Raw genomic sequence first — 22733 nt, forward strand, 5'->3', positions numbered from 1 at the left:
GGGTCAATAAATATTTCTTGAACAAACAGATGACGCAATACATGAATGAGTGAATGATGTCATTCCCTGCCCCACTGGGGCTCACAGCCTCATGGGGGGAGGCTAGCAAGTAAACTAATGGTGGCAGGGGTATGTACATTCAAAGTACTCTAAAGAGTACATGGGCAGGAACTGTCCACTCTGCTTGGGAGGGGTCAGGACAGATGTCAGACAAAGAGGTGACACTTATCTGGGACTTGAAGGATAATTATGAATGAGTTTAGAGAGATGAGTAGCAGACAGGCATCCCACGTTGATGACACTGTAATGCAGGTGAAGAGTGGGGCTCATTGCTGGTGGAGGCCGTTGGAGCACCAGACAAGACAAATGTCAAACTATATGTCACACAGTGTAGAGCTTTGTGAGGAGAGAAAGTAGAGATGACTTATTGGCACATAGTAGGTTGCCAATGGACATGGGTAGAAGGAATGCCAATTGGATTACTAAAGGCAATTTAGGGCAGATTTGAGTCTTGACTGGGCTTTGAAATACAAAACCACTGTCTAAATGAAAGACAATATGCTAATGAAGGTCATAATTAATATTGATGAGAAGACGGTCATTGATGACGCAGATCACTCAGGAGGAGCAGAAGCCAGGCAGATGAGGAGGTGTGTTAAGCACTCCAGCAGGTCACTCTGTCTGGCCCTGCCACCGTGGGTGGGAGGGAGGGCAGGGGAAGGACCTCATGACTCACACAGTGCTGGTTGGAGGTGCCTGCTCTGACTGTGGCTGTCCCTGCTACCTGGTGGAAGGCTGGCCTTGGGAGGAAGCCCTTCATCCCTGAAAGGCCAAAGGTACTCCCATGAATGCTGACCCCCCAGAAAGGGTTGCTTTGCCTGTGGTCTGTGAAGGTGAAAGACTGGGTCTCATACATTTGCCACTTTTTGCTTTTTCCCTGCCTAGATCCCGCACTGGCAAAAACATCGAGACTTTGAGACGGTGGTCTGCAGGGCTGGCGAATTCAAATAGAGCAAGTGCCTGCCTGGAAAATGTTTGTCCAGGTGGATCTGGTTACTGGGAATACTCTAGGCAGCCTTGGTAGAGGACAGAAAGCTGGAGTAGGGTGGTCTGGAGAATGCGAGGGATAGGACAGTTTTTTTCTTTGCTTTAGAGAAGGATAGAGTATGTGAATCATCTTTGTGTCTCTTTCTTTTTTTTCATCATAACCCCCCTGCGCCACCCTGCTTGCTGCTCATATGTTTTTCCTTAATGGTATAAGCATGGTGGTGGAGGTCTAAAGCCTCAATAGTTAATAATAATAGCTAACCTTCTACTGAGCCAGCTGTTGTTCTTAGAACTTTACATTAAATAACTCACTTAATCCTCTCAATAACACGGCAGTAAGTACTTTTTCTCATTCCCATTCTACACACATGGAGATTGAGGCTCAGAGAGGTGAAGCAATTCATTCAAGGTCACACCGACAGGAATTGTAGAGCAAGGATTGGAACCAGGAGTGTGGCTCCTGGAATCACCTGTTCTAGAGGTGGCCTTGGGGCAGGGAGGGGAGGAATCCCAAGACCCAGGAAAGCAGCAAAGAATGAGGTCAAGAGTTAGCTGTTGAAGCTGTGTGCACTGCCAGGTTCTGAGAGCCCCTGGTCCGGGTGTGAGAGGATTCCAGCTCTATTGTCCGGGTGGAGGACACTGGGTAAGCATCTACGTGTTCAGAGTCTTTGTTTTCCCATCTGGACGATGGGGATCACTACTCCACGGGGCTGTTGTGAGGAGGAAATGAAGGAGCGCACGCACAGTGCCTGGTGCTAAGCAGGTGCCCAATAAATATGAGTTCCTTCTCTTCCTTCTCTTCTGGGTAAAGTTGGCTTCAGGCTAGGCTCAGTCATTCGTTCCACGAATATGTTCTGAGGGTCCACCGGATGTCAGACCTGCTGTGCCCTGGGAAACACACCAACGAAGGAAGAGTGATGAAAAAGGATTTCTAACCAACCCACAAGAACACAATGCCTGATAAATAAATGTTCTTTTTAAAGCAATAGCCACAGGAGGGTGCGTGGGTAGTCCAGAGATGCCAGTGCTCCACCAAACACTGACCTCAGCCCTTGGACTCTCCGCCCAGGCCAGCCCCAGTGCATTTCCTATGCCAGCAGTTACTGGAGCAGGAGCCTGCCTTTTAGAAAACCACATATCAGGAAAAAAGAACGACCTGCTAAAGTCACATAGCTACTCAGGGCAAGAGTGGAACCAAAAGCCCAGGCTTTTGATTTCTGATTGAAGGTCTTCCCAACACAGGGGAGTGTCTCCCATCCTTCCTTTATTCCCACATGCTGCATTGGAGATAAGACAGTTCTGCTCTAATCTGGAGCCACAGCTTATTCAAGACTTTGGCTCAGAATGGCTTGAGACTATTTCTTAAAACAACTAGACCAACCTAAGGAGCAGGGAGCTGGGGCTGCCCAAGGCAATGTGCCCGTGCATCTGCCGGCTAGTGGCGGGGCTCCAAGGTTACAACTAAGTGCTGGTGTCCAGCATTTGCATTTCTGAATGAACTTTATACAGAAGAGAAGGGCCAGTGGAGGAAAAGGTCTGAGGCTAATAGATTCTTATATTCGGTGCTTTTCAAAGAGTCCTTCCGAGAGTTGGTGGTGCTGCTCTACTGGAGCCTATTTAACAGTTTGGAGGCCTCAGACTAGGTGTGAAAGACCTTCTGGAAGAGAGATTTATTCACTTCTCACGAAGTAACTGGGGAAGGCTTTCAGAAAGTCCTTCCCTGCAGGGCCTCACAGGACTGAGGCTCTTCTGGACTTGGTGGGTTGAGGTCTGGTCCTGTTTGCAGGCAGGGGGATGGATAAGGTGACCCCGAAAGCCTCTCCGTGGCTGCGTGGAGGGGCCTGTGTGTGCCCCGTGACTGCCTGCGTGGTTGTTGGTGTGCGCTGCTCGGTGGGAGGCGCGTGAGAGTGGCCGCCTGTGGGTGCGTCTCAGGCGCCCAGGCTGAAGCTGAGCCCGCTGCGCCCACTTGTGGCTCCCCGGCGCCGCCAGGAGGAACCGCGCCTTTGCCGCTTCTGCCGAGGACGCCGCCCGATAGGAGGAGGACGCGAGGCTGATGACATGAGGGCGCCGTCTCCCGAGTGATGGCAGCGCGCGCTGCCTCGCCGCCTCCGCCGCTTTGCTCCGGACTCCTTACGTCAGGGTAGCTGGGTCCCCCCTCCGCGCGGGAGCCGGCGAGCAGCATACAGCAGAGCAGAGCGCGCCGTGGAGTCGGGGCGCCCTTACTCCCCGCCGAGCCCCGCCGAGCCGAGCAGGACAGGAGGCAGCGCCGCTGAGCCCGCGCCGGACGCCGCACACAGACCCAGCACTCCCTGGCCGCCGCCGCCGGGACCCGTGGGGCGCCGGGCTCGTCCTGTGCGCCCCCCGCCATGCGCGCCGGGCTCCGCGGCTCTGCCGAGCAGCCCCGGCGCGGTGGGCACCGGCGCCCGGGCCCGGGTGCCTCTCACTGAAGTAGTTAGGTGGCCGGGGCAGAGGGTCGCCACGTCGGGGGTGCGGCCGGGATCCGCGGAGTCGGCCCCCGAGCGCGGGGAGCGGGGCCGCCCGCGCCGGCCCACCATTACCTCCCCGGGCGGCAAGGAGGAGCTGGTGGCGGTCGCCTCCCGGCTGTGGCAGCGGCGGCGGCGCGCCTGCCTGGCGGCCGTCGGCGTACTCCTGGCCATGGCGCTCGGGCTGCTCATTGCCGTGCCGCTGCTGCTGCAGGCGGCGCCCCCCGGCGCGGCGCACTACGAGATGATGGGCACATGCCGCATGATCTGCGACCCATACAGCGCCGCACCCGGCGGGGGGCCCGCGGGCGCGAAGGCGCCGCCGCCGGGACCCAGCACGGCCGCCCTGGAAGTCATGCAGGACCTCAGCGCCAACCCTCCACCTCCCTTTATCCAGGGACCCAAGGGCGACCCGGGGAGACCCGGAAAGCCAGGGCCGCGGGGCCCCCCTGGAGAGCCGGGGCCCCCTGGACCCAGGGGCCCTCCGGGGGAGAAGGGCGACTCGGGGAGGCCCGGGTTGCCCGGGCTGCAGCTGACGGCGGGCGGGACCGGCGGCGTCGGGGTGGTGGGAGGCGGAGCCGGGGGCGGCGGCGACTCCGAAGGCGAAGTGACCAGCGCGCTGAGCGCCGCCTTCAGTGGTCCCAAGATCGCCTTCTACGTGGGTCTCAAGAGCCCCCACGAAGGCTACGAGGTGCTCAAGTTCGACGACGTGGTCACCAATCTCGGCAATCATTACGACCCCACCACCGGCAAGTTCAGCTGCCAGGTGCGCGGCATCTACTTCTTCACCTACCACATCCTCATGCGCGGCGGCGACGGCACCAGCATGTGGGCGGACCTCTGCAAAAACGGCCAGGTCAGTGACCCACAGCCCCACAAACCCTCGCTCGCGCCCCGACCCGCGGGGGGAACCAGCCTCCTTTCCCTCCACCTATGAGCGCCGAGCGCCCGAGCGAACACCGGTAGGGAGCGCGTCGCTGGGCCACAGCGTTCCGCTTCCCAAGGCGCCCTGGCCGCGCTTACTGGAACTTAGCGCCAGAGGTTGAGCCCCGAGCTCAACCCAGAGACCCTCACACCCAAACTGTGCTTCTCGGCTACTTGCGTCTCTGCCTGTAGCCGCGTGGGCTCCTCGGAATCCTCAGTTTTCTTTAGCTCCCGCTGTGCACCCCGGTCACCCCTTTGTCTTCCAGCCTCCTTTCCTCTTGGCCTTGGCCCCTAGTGCCCACCCTTCTCCGCTGGGTCTGTGTCCAGGAAGCCCCCCCTTTCCCTCCTCCCCGGACTCGCCGGCTGCGGAGAGGAGGGGACCAAGAAGGAGTTGGCCAAGTTGGAGAGTGTGGAGCTGGGGCGGGAATGTAGACCCCAAAGCCGCAGGCGGAAGGCGGGCCAGGGAGCTTGCCAGGTGGGGGCCGGGCAAGGGCTCGGGATGAGGTGCGCCGGCTCACCTGCTCCTGCGGCTCGCCCACAGGTCCGGGCCAGCGCCATCGCGCAAGACGCCGACCAGAACTACGACTACGCCAGTAACAGCGTGGTGCTGCACCTTGATTCTGGGGACGAGGTGTACGTGAAGCTGGACGGCGGGAAAGCGCACGGAGGCAATAACAACAAGTACAGCACGTTCTCGGGCTTTCTTCTGTACCCGGATTAGGGGCGCAGGGGGCGTGAGGTGGGGGTGGTTTCAGGCTGCCCTGTCCCCGCGGGGGCGCGCGGCTGCTTGGTGAGGGCCACTCTCGCTTCATGACACTTCCTGACATCTCCGTTGGAAAATACACATCCCTGCTGCCCTCCCTACCCCGTCCCGGCCTCTGTGTCTGCGACTCACCACGCTCTGGGCTTTGCCCCTGGTCCCTGTTCCCAGCCGGAGGAGGGAGAGCGGGACGCTTACGTGGCGAGTTGAGCTTGAACCTCAGCCCTCGCGGCTGGTGGCGGCGCAGACTTTGCAAAACTGATTGTACTGGACGGTCGGGGCAGGGGGCCTGCCCTCTTCCAGACCTCCTCCTCCTCCTCCCAGTGCCCCAAGGCCAAGGGCTCCAGGCTCTGGCCAGGGAGGTAGGCTGAAGTGAGCACAGGCTCCCTGGGGCTTCCTTCTTTGTGACCCGAAATACTTGTGCAAATTTCCCTGTCCATCAGCCAAAACCCACCCACAGCAGAATTCCAGCAAACGGAAATTCACCTCTCCACACCGCACTCCCTCTGCAATGCATTAAATTATGTTTTTAGACTATGGGCTCCATTGTCTCTGTCACTGGCCCCTGGACCGGGGCTCCAGACGTCTACTTTGGCATAAAGAGCTTAACCCGGCCCAGAATAGCCCCATCTGTGCCCTGCTTTCCAGCCTCTGCCATGTCCGTGCCACCTGCGGGTGGGTAGAAAGATGCGGAGAGTAGGGGAGCACTCTTTCCCTGAGGTTCTCTCCTGGCTGCAGCCCTGAACTGGAGGGGCCCAGAGGAGTGGGGGGAGGGTTGGAGGAAGGCGGGAGAGGAGTGGTGGGGTCTCCAGCCTCCCGCAACTTGAGCAACTTTGTACTCCCGGAATTAGTGGGAGGAGGTCAAAGGGGAGGGGTTTTGGGGGAAGGAAGGGGTGGAGGAAACATACCTTCAACCTGGAAGGCAAGAAGGAGGCGTTACTGGGGAGGGAGCTGTAAGATGTCTGGCTCTGAAAAGGCAGTGCAGAAGCCCCCAGCAGGAGCGCTCCCACTCAGGCGCCTGGTAGCCTCAGGCATGTCCATTCACTCCTACCTGAGCTACGTCCACATCTCTCCAAAGAACTGGTAAACTGAGGCAATTCTGTGGCTCATCCAGCTCCCTGAATTCACCCAGAACTATGTGTTAGGTGAGATAGACACAGTCCCTTAAGAGGGACACTCCTGTTTTGGGGTCTTCCCTTTTCTTTTGCAGGGTGGCGTGGGGCGCCTGCTCCGAGCTCCAGTGTGTTTGTCTGGTCCCCTCTCTTTACTTCCTTTCAGCATTCATTCCACACTTGCAAGTTAGGAAGACACCCCCCAAGGTTTCGATTTTTTTACTTTTTTGTTTTTGTTGTTAGATCACTGAGTCCCAACCAACAGTAAGTTAGTTAACTGCAATATAACCAGTTAGCAACCTGTCAGCACTCAACTCATTCTGACCAGTTGTTTGAAAAGAAATATGTGTGACAGTGTGCAGAGTCAGCCCCAGAGTGTGTGTATCTGGGTAAAATTGGAGATAGATCTATCTGTATATCTATATTATCTGTCTATATCTATCTAGCTGTCTTTCTCCCATGTGGATATAATGCTGTGGTTGTCCTCATGTGATCCATGTTACACGTGTACACACATGTATTCATAGGTCTACATAGATGTGGTGTGTGACAATGTTCATGGCTGCGTGTCTGCCCCCAAATCACATTGTGCTCGACTTTAGTTACTGGAGGATGCTGAAAGCAGTGATTCTCACTTAAAAGACAATTATACTCCCTGCCTTGAGTCCTGTGGCTGTTGCTATTTCTCTTTTTGCTCTTATTTTATTTGAATAATGTTTTATTGTCATTCACTTGAATATAAGGAATGATTATGCCTGCTTTCACTCCAGGGATAAAGTGCTCAAAAAGAGAGAGAGGGGAAAAACTACCATTCCGCAGTTCCAGACGTAAACCAAACCCCAACTCCCCACCCTACCCTACTCCTGCTGGTTGTGGAGCCCAAACCCAGCTGAGCCCACCTGAGCCCAGGAACTGGGAAGGGCTCAGGGTTGGTCCCCATCTACAGTTGCATAGGTATCAATTTCTGATGCCTTGTTGATTGTGTCATCCAGAAATGCGATTAAAACCAAATATCTAAGACCCAAATGAAGTCTAATTGCTATGGATCTGCAATCCCCAGCGGGCCCCTAATCCTTTTTGACTTATTCCTCCCCTTCCTCCGATGAGATGGAGCTTAGTCAAAAAGCCCTCGGTTTAAATTTCAAAAATTAAAATTGACATGCAGCAGTGGCTTTCCTGGGAGCGGGAGGAATTTCTAAGGAGGTGCCCAAGCCCAGCTTTATCCTCTGCATTAAGAAGCAATTTGTACTTCTAACAAAACCTCTGCCACTCCCCTTTGGTAGAAGGGCAGTGGAGACACCTTGCCCAGGTCTGGCTGTTCACAATACTTAGACAAATTTCAATCTGAGATTCCTCCATCTGTATTCCCCAGTGCAGCTGGGCTCCTTGCAATTCTAATACCTGGGCTGCTGGGAGGTGCTGCCAGAGGTGTCAGCTGCTAAGAGGATGATAGATTGATGAGGCTGCGGGTGGCAAGGAGCCAGCTCAGGAGCAATCTGTGTCTGCACACTCTCCAGGTGCAGGTCCCAGGCAGACCCCTTATGGCCCACCCAGGCCCATGAGTCCATCATCTGTCTGGAGGACTCTCTGAGAAGAGGACAGGGTGGGGTGGGCAGAGCAGGCCTCCCGCCATTGCCACCTTTGTGGTACCATCAATCCTGAGGTGCACGTGGAATGCAAGAAACCCATTGACCCAGACGCTTATCCTTGTCTCTAGCTGAGCAGGGAATTATTATCAGTCTTAATTATAAAGTATCACTTTAATTTCCTAATTGCATTTGGTTCCATTTTCTAATTGCATTCTTAGGCTGGGATTATCATGCTGGCATCTCCCAGGAATTACGAAAGGCATTAATCTATCCATTTGGAAGATGCAGAAATTGGGGCTCAGAGAGGTGCATGACTTGCCCAAGTTAACAAAGCTTAAGAAAGGCTAAGCTAGGACTTGAACTCAGACTTCCAGGCTATGCCGTGCCAGACTTCACAGATGGGGGCACACCCACCTCCCAGAGTTCTCAGGCCTTTGGGAGGAGAGCAAGTGGGTGGGGGTGCACTTCCCAGTCCTTCCTTCTCTGTAGTGAGTGTCAGCATCTTCCAGAGGGCCAAAGAGCCAGTCTTGCTTCTTTGGTCCAGGCCACCACCCAGAGAGCACCCCAGATGGAGGCTCCCACTCTTGAGAAATTTGGCTGAACACCCTGGCATCAGGGTCAGTGTTGATGGCCCAACTGGACCTTAGGTCACCAACACCAAATGCTGCATTTTGACCTATCATCTCCACCAGCAACTTCTCCTCTCCAACCTCTTCTCCTTAGGGCCAACTGACACCTTTCTCCTAGAACAGCTCTCCCTTCTCCCTCTTGGTGGCAGCAAGGAGAGGGGACATCCTACAGGTGCAGAGAGTTTAGCTGAAGTGAGCATCAGCTATAGCTGATTGACGAGAGGGCCCTTTCCCATTCCCAGAGTCAGCATGTATGTGACTAATTATTTTCAGGATTGCCTGAGTGCATGAGATACACACCTTACCTCAGAAATTCAGATAGAAGTTATGCCTTCTGCTACATTTCTGTCCTATCTAAGTGAGATGCCTCCCTTGGGTACCCAAGACAAAACATCCACGCCCTCTCTGCATCAGGCTATCACGACACCACAGAAGGGCCACATTGCGGAGACTGGTTGTTTCAAACTTCCCTGATCGTGCAGTCCTATTGGTTAAACATTTTTTGAGTGCTCACACCCAATATATATATTTGACTTATGAATAATTTATGTATAATACTGTCAACCTACACTTTTAAAATTTTTCCATCTTTTTGTATTTATATTCATCAATGGATCTGCATTGTCAAGTCAGTATATATATTTTAGCTGGCTAACCGAGTTTGGTAGTAGGTTTCCTCTTGAAACAAAAAGAAACAAGAGTGAATTCAAGGGTTGTTTCCCTTCAACTTACCATTTTTGCAGAATCTTAGGCATGAAAATATGTTCTTTTATGAGTCACAGGTAAGTCTGTGCACTTTAGTTCTTGGAGTGCACAGTTTCAATCCACATTTTAAATATTAGTAATGCTTGATTTCCCCCCTTCTTAAAATTAAAAATAAATAAAATGAAAGTTCCAATATTTCCTCCTCACACCTGATTTTGGAGACTCTGATGTTGCTGTTGGAGCCAACTCTGAGAATGAGGATTCATCAGGCAGGGTGGGGTCTCTCCTGGGGCCCCTCTGAATATTGGGGAGGACAAACCTGGCAGGTAGAAATGAGGAATTTTGGAGGAATGTTTTGTTCTGCTGTTATTGCCATATTCGAATTCCCTTCAGTGAAGGAGGGCACTCCCCAAAGAAGCATGGATCATAAGAGCAGTTGCAGTAAACAATATAAAGCAGTAGTTTTTTAAAATAAATTTTATCATCATAATTTCAAAACCACACAAGTACATAGAATAGTGTAATGAGCCCGCATGTGCCTGTCATCAAGCTTCAACGCTCACCATGTCATGGCCAAGCACACAGAACTGCAGATTGTGTTTACTAAGACCTTACGATGTGTCAAGAATTGGTGCTAGGGCACGACTGTGTCCTCACAACACCACATGAAGTAGGTATCATTATTAGACCCACATTACAGATGAGGAAACTGAGGATCAGAGGGGTGAAGTGACTTCCCCAAGATAAGGGCCAGGACTGGCACGAAGGTCAATGTGACCCCAGAGCTCAAATTCTTTTTGGGAATATGGGGGGGGGGGAGGGAGGGTAGACCATAAAAAGACAAACCACAGTGAGGGTGCATTGCTACAAACAAGACCCCTGTCAAGCACGTGAAGGTGAGGCCAGGGCACAGGGTTTTGTGAAGGCCTTGATAGAAAGCACGCTCTCTCCTGGTGTTGTGATCGGTGTGTCCCCAGGACTTCTCCCTCTCCCGCTTCTTACTATTCCATGGACCAGTCATGCTCTTCCTCTACCTGGAACCCTCCTCTCTGGGTGAGCCTCCACTCTTCCACAGCTCAGAGGGCACGTGACTTCTGATGGCTCCCTTTCCCCCACCCTGATGCTCTAGGTTTTTCTTCTCCCCACTTTGAGGGCCCATAGAACACCCTGTGGAACATCCCTACCACGACACTTGCCACATTATTTTAATCACATGCTGGGTTGTCTGTCTTCCCCATGGACTGTGGGTTTCCCAGGGGCAGACCCCATGTCTGTGTGGGTCACCACTAAAAATTCCCCCTCACCCCCACCACCCGCCAGCACTTAGAATGGTGGCTGACACACAGTAGGTGCTCAATAAATGTTTGCAGAATGGATGGCTGGATGGATAGAGAATCCTGAGAAGGTAAATCTTGGAAAGATATTCATGCAGGTGTGTGACTGTACAGTGGGATCTGAGGGGGTCTTTCCAGCAAGGTGAAGCACTGCTCTTAACTGATGGGTCATCCCACCTGCCCTACCCCTGGCTCTGAGTTTGTAAGGCTTGGGTGAACGGGGAGAACTATGTGCAGAGGTGCACTTATTAAAACCTTTGAGGCCCTGGTTACACCTCTAGGAATTACCAGAACCTTGCAGTTGACAAGAACTTATGACCATTGCCACACTGTGGCTTCTGGGCTGATTTAGTCTCCCTCCCCATGGCCTTCAGTATGTCCCTCTGTATGCTGGGGCTGCTTGGGCAGTAGTGTCATTTCCAGAAGTGTCCCTTGGTTGGCACTTTTGCTGTCAGGATTCTTTTATTTTCTCCAAATGAAAAACATCTCTTGAAAAATTTGTTGACATGATATGCACTTGCAAAAGAATGTAAGCAATATAGGAAAATACAAAACAGAAAGTAAAAATTCTCTCTCCCCTTCTGCAGTCTCCTTCCTCATAGATAATTTCTGCTAACAGCTTGATTTGTATTCTCTCAGATTTCCAAATGCACAGAGAATAGAAGACTCTAAACACTCTTCTGCATCTGCTTCCCCACTTAATGATCACCCGTGAGCAACTCTCAGTGGCAGTTCATGCTGAGCCCCTTTTCTTTTGACCAAGGTGCATGCTGTTGTATCATCAATGATGACCTTTAATTGGTTAAACAAATCTTCCATCACTAGACCCGCCAGCTGATTCCAACATTCCGTGGCCTCGTGGAGGAACAGCCTCTGCTAACAGGATTCCACTTTCACTTGTAGTTCTGCTCCCGTGGGAAAATCCTACCTCATTTCCAAAGCAATATAAACGATGTCTTTATCCAATTTACAGATTATTCAGGCACTTCCCCTCTTTCTGCCCTTGATTTCTACCTTTTGGTAAACTTTCTACATGCAGAAGTCTGTCCACTGGGACTGAGTGAATTAAAGAAAGAGACAAACTCCAGCCAGCCTGGTTTTGATGCTGTTGGCACAGGGAGAATGGCAGGGGCTCCTGGCTGTGTGTGTGGGGGGGTGTGTGTGGAGACCTCATTCTCTAGGCATGCTGGGCTCCAATGAGGATGAGCCTTTGCTCCTGCCTAGAATTTTTTATTTTTTATTTTTGCAGCTGGCCAATGTGAGGATCCAAACCCTTGACTGTGGGGTTAGCAACACCATGCTCTAACCAACTGAGCTAACTGACCAACTCTAGATTTTCAAACCTTGTTAAAGAGGCGGTCCATCCAAGGGAGGGTGAAGTTTTGAGGAAGATTTCCTAGAGAGAGCACCACTCTTGACTTTGGCTCTTGAGCGACTGATTGGCAGAGCTGTGCTTCTTAGTGGTGTGTGCCTCCTTGCCCACGTGGGTCTTTTGGCAATTAGTAAAATAGTCCTCTTCCTCCAGGCAGGTGTGGTGTTTATTGGGGCCTGAGGTTTGGGAAAAGTCCACTTCTCCTCTCTTCTCCTCCCCTTTTCTCCAGTTCCTGTGTCCAGACCTGGACTCTGCTGCCTCTTCCCCGATAGGGGTGGGTGAAGGGGGCAGGGAAGGTTTGAACGTTCTGCTCTGACGCTGGCAACTCCAGGCCAGTTGGAGACTGACGCAGTCACTGGGATACCAGGCCACACTGGGTATCTGATGTATGCCCTTAAACCAGACTGAGCAGTGCACAGCAGCTCAGTGCACCAAAATAGCCCAGCCCCTTAAAAGCAACCAGGTCACAAGGCACTGTGGAGAGAGAGAGTAGAAAAAAAGTGGTTTTAATAATTTTTTTTTTTATTGAGCTGAGCCCTTTATTTATGTTGTCTCGCTTAATCCCAGCAGTGGAGGAAAGTGAGATTCAGCAAGTTAAATATCTCAACAGTTATCTCCACAACTCTGTAAGAGGGTTGAAATGGAGGCACAGAGAGGGCTAGTGATTTGCCCACAATCACACAGTGAATATGTGCCCCAAGATTGAAGCCCAGGTCTGTCTGACTTCCAAGGCCTTGCTTCTTGTAATCCAATTCCCTGTCTCTCATACCAACCTGCTGGTTATCTGAGGCTTATAAACTCCCTGAGCCATGGTTTCCTCTTATGTAAAATGCCACCTATCCTATGAGATGAGTGTGAAGAGAGAATGAGCTAATGGATGTCGACAATGTTACTAGGAAACATTCCATGAAAGTTGATTGTCATCAGCATTCAAAGATTTATTTTGAAAAACAGTCACTTTTCCACCTACACCATCTGGCTACTTTTCTAAGCTATTGGCGTTTAGTGAAACTCAGCTATGGTTTTTGACCTTGCATTCAAATCCACCTTTACCATAAACTAGCTCTGCAATACTTTAACAAATTATTCAACCTGCTGAGCCTCTCTTTTCCCCATCTGTAAAACTGGGCTAGTGTTTGTACCACATGGATAGTTGGAGGGATTAATGAGATGTTATAACACAGTGCAAGACACAGAATAAGTGCTTGAGATGTGAGGATAGTGGGTGGTGGTGTTGAAATAATGACTAGGGATCCCTTTGTTCTCTCCTGAGCTGGCACATTTCAGGAATCATCAAACCATGGCCACTTGGAATGAGTAGAGGGATTTCAGTGTCGACAGTTGGCATTTAAGAGCATGTTTATGTGTTAGGATCCACCAAGGACATTTTCCAAACATGTCTACAATTCTTTTGGAAACCCTTAAAGATAAGTGTACCTATTTCACAGACAAGGAGGTGAGGGGTCATTTTCAATGGTTATATGTCAAAGTCAGAATTCAACCTAGTGGCTTTTCCCCTTATATGCCTTGGCCTCCTAGAGAGGATGAACCATGGTGGTAAGCACTGCCCCTTAAGGATCCCAACAAGTGATGTGTATGCAATTTACAATCGATGGCTGTGCAGATCCTGGTGGGGCTCCCTTGTTGACTCCCAGGCTAATAAGCCCCTGCATAATTGGGCCTGGAGCCGTGACTAAATCTCAGGGCTCTGCCACATGAATATGCAAACTCCCATTGATGCCCAGCTCTGGCCTGATTTCAAATTGATGCATACAACCCAGCGGCTAGGGGCCTCTCGCCATGCATAGCAAGAACATTCACTAATCCTGCTGAAGCTCCTGGGGCTTGGAGTTGGGGGTCAAGGCTCAGCATGGCCCATTTGAGAGGGTTCACTGAGGGCATGCAGTCCAGGCTGCAGCCTCTTTCAAGATCTGCCTCACCTCTGTGGGATCAATATTGGACTTTGCAACTCTTTGAAAGGCTGGTTTCTTCTTTCTTTCCCCAGCTCCACCACGCACACCTGGGAAACCCAGACCCTGTTCAAGGGCACAGAGTTCAAGGGCACAGAATCCAATACGAATAGTCTGCAGGCCTCCGGATTTTGAAAATTAGCTTTGCCACATGTTCTATTCAAAACTTACTAACTGGGTTTGCATGTGGGCCAAGCACGTGGCAGAGTAAGTGGTCATTACACTCCTTCAATCTGGTTGGTAACAGAACTAATGATAATGGCCATAATACTCCTCCTGTTTGTCAGGTACCTACTGGGAGGTGCATGTGACTCACATGCCCTCACTTTAAACTCCCGGAAGTCCTGCAAAATGGATGTTATTCTCCCCTTCTTACAGCCCAGGGTGCTGAGACTTGAGAAGTTAACTGACCTGTGCTACAACCCCACAGCTATGATGTGGTGGAGGCTGACTTGGAGCCCAGGTCTGTCTGGTTGCAAAGCTCCTACTCTTTGCACAACAGAGATGCTGCAGTGCGTCTTGGTACCCCATGGACATGTGGGGAGGGGTTGATCTGATGGCTGATCTGGGTACAAGGGATCTCCATGAAGAAGTGAGAGGGCCTGGGAAGGACTGGTTTGGTCAGGAGGGCTTCCAGGTGGTGGTGACCCCTGAGTTGGGGTTTGTCATGTAAGTTATGGTCATCATCCTTAGGGTGTTTGCAATGAGGTTGAGCAGAAAAGACACACAAAAAATTCTTTGTTTACTTATTCATTCTCCAATTACTTATTGACTACCTACTCTGTCTATCTTGAACCTTGTGCTGGACCCCGGGGCACAAAATGTCCTGAGACAGGTCCCAGGTCTACAGGAACTGTGTTGAGGAGAGGAGCCAGACCAGGGTCAAGGGCATGGGACATGCCACCCTGAACAGGGAAGATGAAACAGAGTAAGGCTAGACCTGTGAACCAAACTGACTCTTTTCCCTGCAGAGGACACTTTGTTGCTTTTCCACTCCTCAGTCATGAGACCCCCCAGGGCAAATGATTACCCCAGGCCTGCCCTGATAAAATAAACTGAGATAAGAGAGCAAGTATGTTCACTGAGTTGCAAAACCCCTCTCCAAGGCTTGTTGACCGTAATTGTAAAAATTGAGTTATGGATTAACCTTAAGATCCTTTTAGGAATTCCGCATGTGCATAAAACTTCAAGGTGACCGCTACAATGACCCTCCTGGGATGATGATGATGAACACCACCAGCGTCTTGGACCTACTGAGTAGGCTCAAGGACCAAAGTCCTAAATGGGCATGCATCCATGACGCAACCAGGAAGAACAGAATGGACCACCCCCAATAACGCTGGCCTGTACCCGTCAACTCCTTTCCCAATAAAAGACCATGAACAGCTCCCCTCCAGGGGCTTTTCTTTACTGTAGCTGCCACCCTTATGCATAAGTCTATCTCCTCTTTTAATAAAGCATTGCTTGCTTTACTGCTGGGTACATTGTTCATTTCTACGACTTTGGAACCCAAGAACCTAATTTAGTCAACGGTGAAAACTGGAAAGCTTTGGGCAGCAGAGAAGACTCCAGCTGCAAGAGGCAAGTGGCCACTGGGACTAGTTTGCTCCCATGTCTCTGCTGCTGGTAGGTCTCTCCTGGAGTCCCCGGCCTAGATTTTAACAAGGCAATGCTTTATTCTCTTCTACTCTCCTTTTTCTCCCCTTTTCTTCCTCTTTAAAGTGACTGTGGGACAACTACAGCTTAAACTCCTCTCGACCTGTGAGAAGCTGCTCCCTCTGGCAGGCAGCGGCTTGCCCTGACGGGTGACTAGCAGAGGTAGGAAGGCCAGTCCTACACTGTGAAGATCTTGCTTGAGCAGGTTCCCCCTGATCGGGGGATTCACTCCCACGCCACGCAGTGACTGGAAGCCCAGAAGCCACTAAAATTCTCTTTACCTTTCTCTGATTTTCTGAGCTCTCTCCTGCTGTTTTGGTTGGATTGTATCTGCTGCTATGTAGGTGCACCCTGGAGGGCTCCTGGCTATGCTTTCTTTCTCTGATTTAAATCTAGTGGATACTTTTCTTTTTTGTGCTGACAGCAGTAGGGACATCTGCTTTTATCAATTACTGTGTCAGTGGAATAGGCTGGCCCCGCCGATTGGGACTAGGATAAACTGGATCCTACTGCTCCTCTTTTCTCTCTGTTTGCTTGGTTAGACATTTAGTTAAGTACTGGTAATCTGAATAAACCTTCCAATCCTTACACCAATTTTTGGATTTTTAAGTCATTTGTATAGTGGAGAGGGCAAACCAAGCCTGGTCAGTCAGTAACAAAGAGAGTGAACCCAGGAGAGCCACTGAGCCCAGGGTGGAGCTGGGGGAGGAGATACAAAGTTTACAGATGCCTCCATCTCTTTGAAGGGGGACAGGGAAGATATTCGGGGTGGGAGGAAACAGCATGTCAAAGGCCTGGAGGTAGGACTTGCCTGCGGGAGGGGTCTCCTGGAGCCTTCCTCTCCACCTGTGTGGGTCAGGGTGTGTGTGTGTGTGTGTGTGTATTGGTGTGCATATGGAATGTGCACATGTGGAGGTAGATGTTATTTGTGTGCGTGTGCATGGAGATTTATTGTGGGTGGAATGCTTTTGTGTGTGATGGAGTGTATATGTGTGTGTACGTGTATATACTGGAGGCGGGGGGACAGTGTCAATTGCAGTGCTGCTGTATCTGGCCCAGCACACCCATTTACTTGGGCCCTTCTTACCCCTCACTGGAAAGATGGAAGACTTTTATGCCATTGGTTGGTTCTCCTTTTTCAGACCCTTCTCCTAACGCACGTAATAAACTTTGTGCCTGACTCTTAAAAGTGAGCTTTGAGTCTATATTCGGAGTGGGATCAAAGACTGGAAAGTGGGGTCCAGGGCTGAGGGCTGGATGATGGAGGGAAGAGGGACCAGGGAGAAGGAACAACTCAGGGCAGGGGCTGGAGGTTAGAAGGGTCCCTGAGTTGCCCAAAGGACCCCCAAATCATGGTGTTCTGGAAACACAGAATCTGGATACTTAGAAATGCAGCAGCAGCAACTTCCCATTTTAATACCACTTGATCCTTTCTAAAGGGCATGGGCAGCCATTCTCTCTCTCACTTGTAGTGACATGCCAGCCCCCACATCACAGCATGTGAGCTTTCAGAGTCCTGTGCTCTTTCCCATCTAGTTTCTGCAATGACCCTGGTCACTGATGGGTCAGTTATAACATCCCCACTTACTGGTGGAGGAAACTGAGGCTAAGATAGATGAAATGACTGGTCCAGGTTTACATGGCTGGTGAGCAGCTGTGCCTGGAATGGCTCCCCAGTCAGTCCAGTCAGCTTCTGAGGGCTTCTGTTGGCTCAAAGTGAGGGGTCTGAATGTGGTCAAAGTGAGGGGGAGGGAGCAAGCAGACAGATTCCCACCCGTATCTCAGGCCAAATAGAGGGGATCATTGTACCCCAGTCCTCCCATATCTCCTGGATATACCAACTAGAATATCCATCCATCTATCCATTCATCCATCTATCTATCCATCTCTTATGCATCCATCCATCCATTATCCATGCATTCAATGCACATCTGTATGCCAGGCCCTATGTAGGTGCCAGGAAATGAGATGATCTCTCCCCTAAAGAGCTCCCAGTCCAGTGGCAGAGCTTCCAGAAGCCTCCACTCACCCCTTTGTCACTTTCTCCAAACAGACACTTACTGAGAGAGGTGGGGGTAGGGCTCTCACTCAGCTCTCCCATGAGTGAGCAAGCCCAGCAGTGAGCATGACAGCCGCTGACAGGCCCACTCACAGGTGACTGTCATCAGAGAACAAGAAGTTCTCCACTGGTGAGGCTGAAATCCTGAGTCAAGCTCAAGATCTCTCTTACAAATATGTGAGGGGGCTGGGGATCTGGCTCCTCTCCGAGGTGCTTTTCTGTCACCCCTGCAGGATGCCTCATGCCATGAGTTTGTGGCACCGTGTGCCATGTGTGGTATCTGTGCCCTTGCCTGGTCCCTGGCCACAGGCTGCACCCTCTGGTCAACTGGCCACCTTGCTGTGTACCTTCATGTGCACCCCCACTTCTGGAGGGGCACTTCATGGCTCCTACACTGTAGTCAGCCCCTGTGTTGGGCCGTCTGGCAGAGAGGGAGAAACTTAGGCCTGTGTCTTACTCTGCTTCTGCTGCTTCATAACTTACGATGGGAGCTTCTTGTGGAAATGAAAGCAAGGCCACCACCCAGACTGTGCATGCAAGGAGAGAGGGAGAGGAAGAGGTGCTTTCCATACTGAGATCCGGTCAGAGGGCCATGAGAGCTCATCTATAAGATGTGTGTTTGGTGAGCCGTCTAACTAGTCCTCACTCCCACTTCCAGCTGCCTCCTTTCATATTGCTGGACTAATGGGGCTGCCAAAGTGGGGACCCTGTGGTCCAAGCCCTCCCAGCACCACACTCTCCCGAGTGAGCCACGGGCCGGCCCCCAAGCCCTCAAATAGCAAGTAATTGTTTCCACTAGATGAGAAGCCAGCAGTTAATGGGTGTTTGCCAGCAGTTGCTGGGGGCCAGGGGCTCAGCTAGGGTTTTCTGGATTAATCTCCATTATTCCCATTCCAGGAGGGATGAGATAAAGGAAGTCTGAGCACCATCAGATTGCAGTCATCACCCTCTCAGCTCCTTGCTTGGTAGACCTCCATGTCCCCCTGCACTTATGCAATCACATCCAAGTCCCAAACCCGGTGGACTGGCCTTTAGTGATCTGGCCTAGCTGCCTTCCAGCCGCTCTCTCCCTCCGTCTGGCTCTGCAGCCAAAGGGAGCTTCTTGTCTTCCCAGAAGAGGCTTTTTCCTGCCTCCGTGCAGGGCTGGGACTAAGGTGAGTTGCAAAATTTAAGGGGGTGCCAAAAAACTCTCTGGTCAAGAGAAACAATTTTAACAAAAGATTTAAAACATCAAAATTAATGTAATCCATGATGAACAAAATTCCAAAATTTTAAATAAAGATGCTGTGAGTCAGGAAATCAAGTGTATCTTTCTCATTCAGGGTAGATTCTTTTTTTTTTTTTTTGGTGGCTGGCTGATATGGGGATCCAAACCTGTGACTTTGGTGTTATAAGCCTGCACTCTAACTACTGAGCTAAACAGCCAGCCCTGTTTGTTTTTTAAACCACTTTATTGAAGTATGATTCTTGATTCTCATTTTACCCCACATGAGCACCAGGTTTGAAAGGGGAGGGAAAGAAGAGAGAAAACGGAGCACTGAGGATACGATCAAGGCAGGGAGAGACTGACTACATCATTCCTAATGAGAGCGACCCTCGTGTTTCTAACCACCCATTGTTTATTGGGCACTTAGTGCCAGGAACCGTGTTGTATAGTTTCCAATCATGATCTCATTTTCTCCTGCAGAGATAGGGATGATTATGCTTGTTTCATGGACTTGGAATCAGAAGAAAAGAAAGGTCTAGTAGCTTGTGCAGAGGCATACAGCTCTGCTGGGTGGATCTGACTCCAAGCCTGGTCCTCCTCCGAGATATCACATGGCTCCTCCTGAGCTATGCTTCTGTCTTTACCTTCTGCCCCGTCCCAGCGGTGATGAGCCCTGCAGTAAGTAACATTTACTGGGCTCTTGCTACATGACAGGCACTCTGCTAAGTGGTTTATATGTGTAATCTATCTCATTTAATTCTCCCTACCACCCCAACATAAGGTAGGAATTATCCCCTTTTCATATATAAGGAAACTGAGGCATGGAAAGGTTAAGTAACTTGCCCAAGGTCCTGGAGATAGGAAGTGGTAGAACAGAGGCTGGTTCCAGAGTCGGAGCTTGTGACCTCTGGGCTGAGCTGGACCAGGACTGTCCCCGCCCACAAGCCCGGGATAGGGAAGACATTGCCAGCCCCACCTGGGGCCTCACATGGTTCCTGGGTGGGCATGCATGCTGGTGCCTCTCCCACCCATTCCAGGACGGGATCCTCACACAGCGATCCCTGCTGCTGTTGGGCTCAGCGAAGCCGTCCTCCTCGTGGAAACCTGCCAGGGGGACAATGAAGGCATTCAGGGCCGTTATTTATTTATTTCTCAATAAAGAAACTTCATGAATAGATGGATATTTATTCACCTAATTCACTTTTGCAAATGCAGTGTCCTTCAAAGGATGATTTGTTTGCTGAGTGGGGCTGAGGCGGGAGGTTAAAAATAGCTCCCGGCAGTACCGTATTTCTCAGTAAATCAGTGTTGATAATTTAATAATAAAATTAGTCTTATATCAGGTACCAGCTAACGCTCCTCTGACATGCAAATCAACTTTGGCTTCGTACCCAACGAGGGCCACTTGTGAGGCTGCAAATTTGCCAGCTCTGGTCTTTGGGGCACTAAATTTAGAGCCTTTCTTAGGTGGGTCAATAGAAGTGCCTCCAAGATGCCTATCTGGTTAATGTGGTCATTTATAATATTCACTAAACTCGAAATGTCGATGGCTGGCTTTCGTCTTGGAGCTACCACGTATGGCAGGGTGAAGACACACCCCCACCACCTGCCCTGCCTACCCCCTGTCCACTTTAGAGAAATGACTAAATTGCTTTGAGTTTCAGGATGGAATGGCTGTCCCCTCCAGGATGCCTTTCATTTCCTCTCCATAAAAGTTTCATGGCCACCTACTGTGTGCCAGGTCTTGCAGTAGTACTGGGAAAACAGAGATGATTTTGATGTTGCCTCTAAGGTCTGGTGGAGGAACAGACACATTGAGGAGTGTTATGATACAAAGACAACGAGACAAGCGCCTAGAAGATCTAGGGGAGCCCAGCAGAGGAAAGGGCCGACATCATCTCGAAGGAAAGAGCACACGATCCAGGAAGGCTTGCACCCTAGAGTGACATCTGTACTGGGTTTTGCAGGACGACTAGGAGTTCTCCAAGCAGTCAAGTAGGAGTTGGGGGCATAGGAGAGAACATTCCAGGCAAATAAAATGATATATACAAAGGTGTGGAGGCATGAGTCTGGGTACTGCGTAGAGAAATTAAAATTGTTTCTTTGTAACCAAAGACTAGCAGGAGGAAGGCTGGAAAGTCAGTGGGGGCCATATGGCTTTGTGTAACCTGACAGAGCGGAGATGTTTGTCAGAGGGTGTGGGGAACCAGGGCAGGGCTGGAAGCAGGGGAGAGGGGGGTCAGATGTCCATGTTGAAAGGTCTTTCAGGACGTGGTATGGAGAGTGGATGGAGGAGTGTAGGATGGTTCTCTTCTTCCCTAGGGAATGAACACCCCATTTCCTATAGGGCAGGTATGGTTCTCTGTGAGTGATGCAGGACACAGGGGCCAGGAATGGGAACCAAAGAAGTGGGGGGGCAAAAATAGAAGAGGAAGAGCTGCCCCAGAAAGAGCTGATGAGGGTGGAGAGCTTCCTGCCTGGGCCCTCTGGGTGGGAACCTCAGGTCTCACCTACCTGCAGTATTTAGAAGCCCCCATTTGTCTGACGTTGCAGTTTACAGGCCATTCCCATAGGACCACGTAATTAGATCCAGACCACAATTCTCTGAGATTGGCAGGGCAGGCAGCACGATTCCCATTTTACAGATGAGGAAACCAAGGCTCAGAGAGGTGAATTGAACTGCCCAAGGTCACTCAGCTAGAAAATGACCAGAACTGGGACTCCAGATCAAGTTGTCTTAATTCTTAGTCCAGTCCCTTTTGGAGCATAGTTCTCATTTCAACGAGTTGGAGACCTATGATAATTCCCTTTCTACATATGAGGAATGGGAGTCAGAGGGTTAGAATGACTTGCTCAAGATCATGTAGCTGATGCAAGACCCAGATTTATTCATTCATTTATTTTTTTGTGGCTGGCTGGTACAGGGATCTGAACTCGTGACGTTGGTGTTACAAGGCTGCCCTCTAACCAACTGAGCTAACTGGTTAGCCAAAGACTTGAATTTAGATTCCGTGTTGCTGACGCTCTCTCATTCATTCGTTCGTTGCATTATCACTGCCATGCAGCACTGCCCACCTCCTCTCACCATTCACTGTCCTGGGGGCACTGATCTTCCTGATATTTTGTAGCTGGTCACGCACTCTCCTACTCAGGCCTTTGCCATTTCTGTCACTCTATCTAGAATGCTTTTGCCCCGGGTATTGTCATGGCTCCCCCCTTTCTTCGTTCAGGTCTCCACTGAAATGACAGCTTCTCAGAGAGGCCTTCCCTCATCACCCCATCCACCATAGCATATTCTATGGCTCCATCCCCTTCTCTGGCTTTAGTTTTCTTTACAGCACTTATTCTTCACTTGCTTAATGTCCATCTCCCCCACTAGGGAGTAAGTTCCTGGAGGGCAGGGACTTTGCTTCTGCCTTTTATTTCCTGTCTGGTTGTAGAGGAGGCACTTCATAAATGTTTGTGGGGTGTGAGTGCTCCTAGGATGCCAGCCACTGTTCTGTCTCCACCAGGAGCTGGCTCACAATGTGCTGGAGACGCAGGCTTGTTAGCCCTCACTGTGAGCCAGTGTGACGGAGGCTGTGTCAGTGTAAGAAAGAGCTTCACTCACAGGTCGGGAAGAGCCTGGAGTGCTTTGTACTGTAACAGCTGCTGGGGGTAAAGGAAGGGAAATGTGTGGAGAATTTGGGCTGTGACAGTGTGCCTCGCACGTGGTCGCTCAGACGCATGTTAGAATGAATGCACAGCCTAAACAAATGTAGAAAAGTCTTATGGACTGCATTGATAAGAGAACAGAAGATCAACTTTTGTTATAAAAACTCTATGAAATTTGGTCCTGTCCATGGTTCTGGGTCTAGTTTACCCAAAGTGGGTGGAAACTTCCCCA

At 50.7% G+C, this 22733-nt stretch overlaps 1 protein-coding gene across 1 annotated transcript; it reads left to right on the forward strand.

Moving 5' to 3' along the window:
- Window positions 1–3702: 3702 nt before the first annotated feature.
- On the forward strand, window positions 3703–5175 carry C1QL2 (complement C1q like 2). The gene is made up of 2 exons (XM_063077765.1): window positions 3703–4386; window positions 4996–5175. Exons 1-2 carry the CDS (start codon window positions 3703–3705, stop codon window positions 5173–5175), a joined length of 864 nt encoding a protein of 287 aa, XP_062933835.1.
- Window positions 5176–22733: the final 17558 nt, after the last annotated feature.

Source organism: Cynocephalus volans, chromosome 1 (genome assembly GCF_027409185.1).
Source record: "Cynocephalus volans isolate mCynVol1 chromosome 1, mCynVol1.pri, whole genome shotgun sequence".
Lineage (NCBI taxonomy): Eukaryota > Metazoa > Chordata > Mammalia > Dermoptera > Cynocephalidae > Cynocephalus > Cynocephalus volans.

Bases quoted from the DNA above. Each gene is read 5' to 3' on its own strand.
- C1QL2 (XM_063077765.1), top strand. From the start codon at position 3,703: ATGGCGCTCGGGCTGCTCATTGCCGTGCCGCTGCTGCTGCAGGCGGCG. The intron at 4,387-4,995 runs GTCAGTGACCCA...GCTCGCCCACAG, and splicing joins ACCTCTGCAAAAACGGCCAG to GTCCGGGCCAGCGCCATCGC.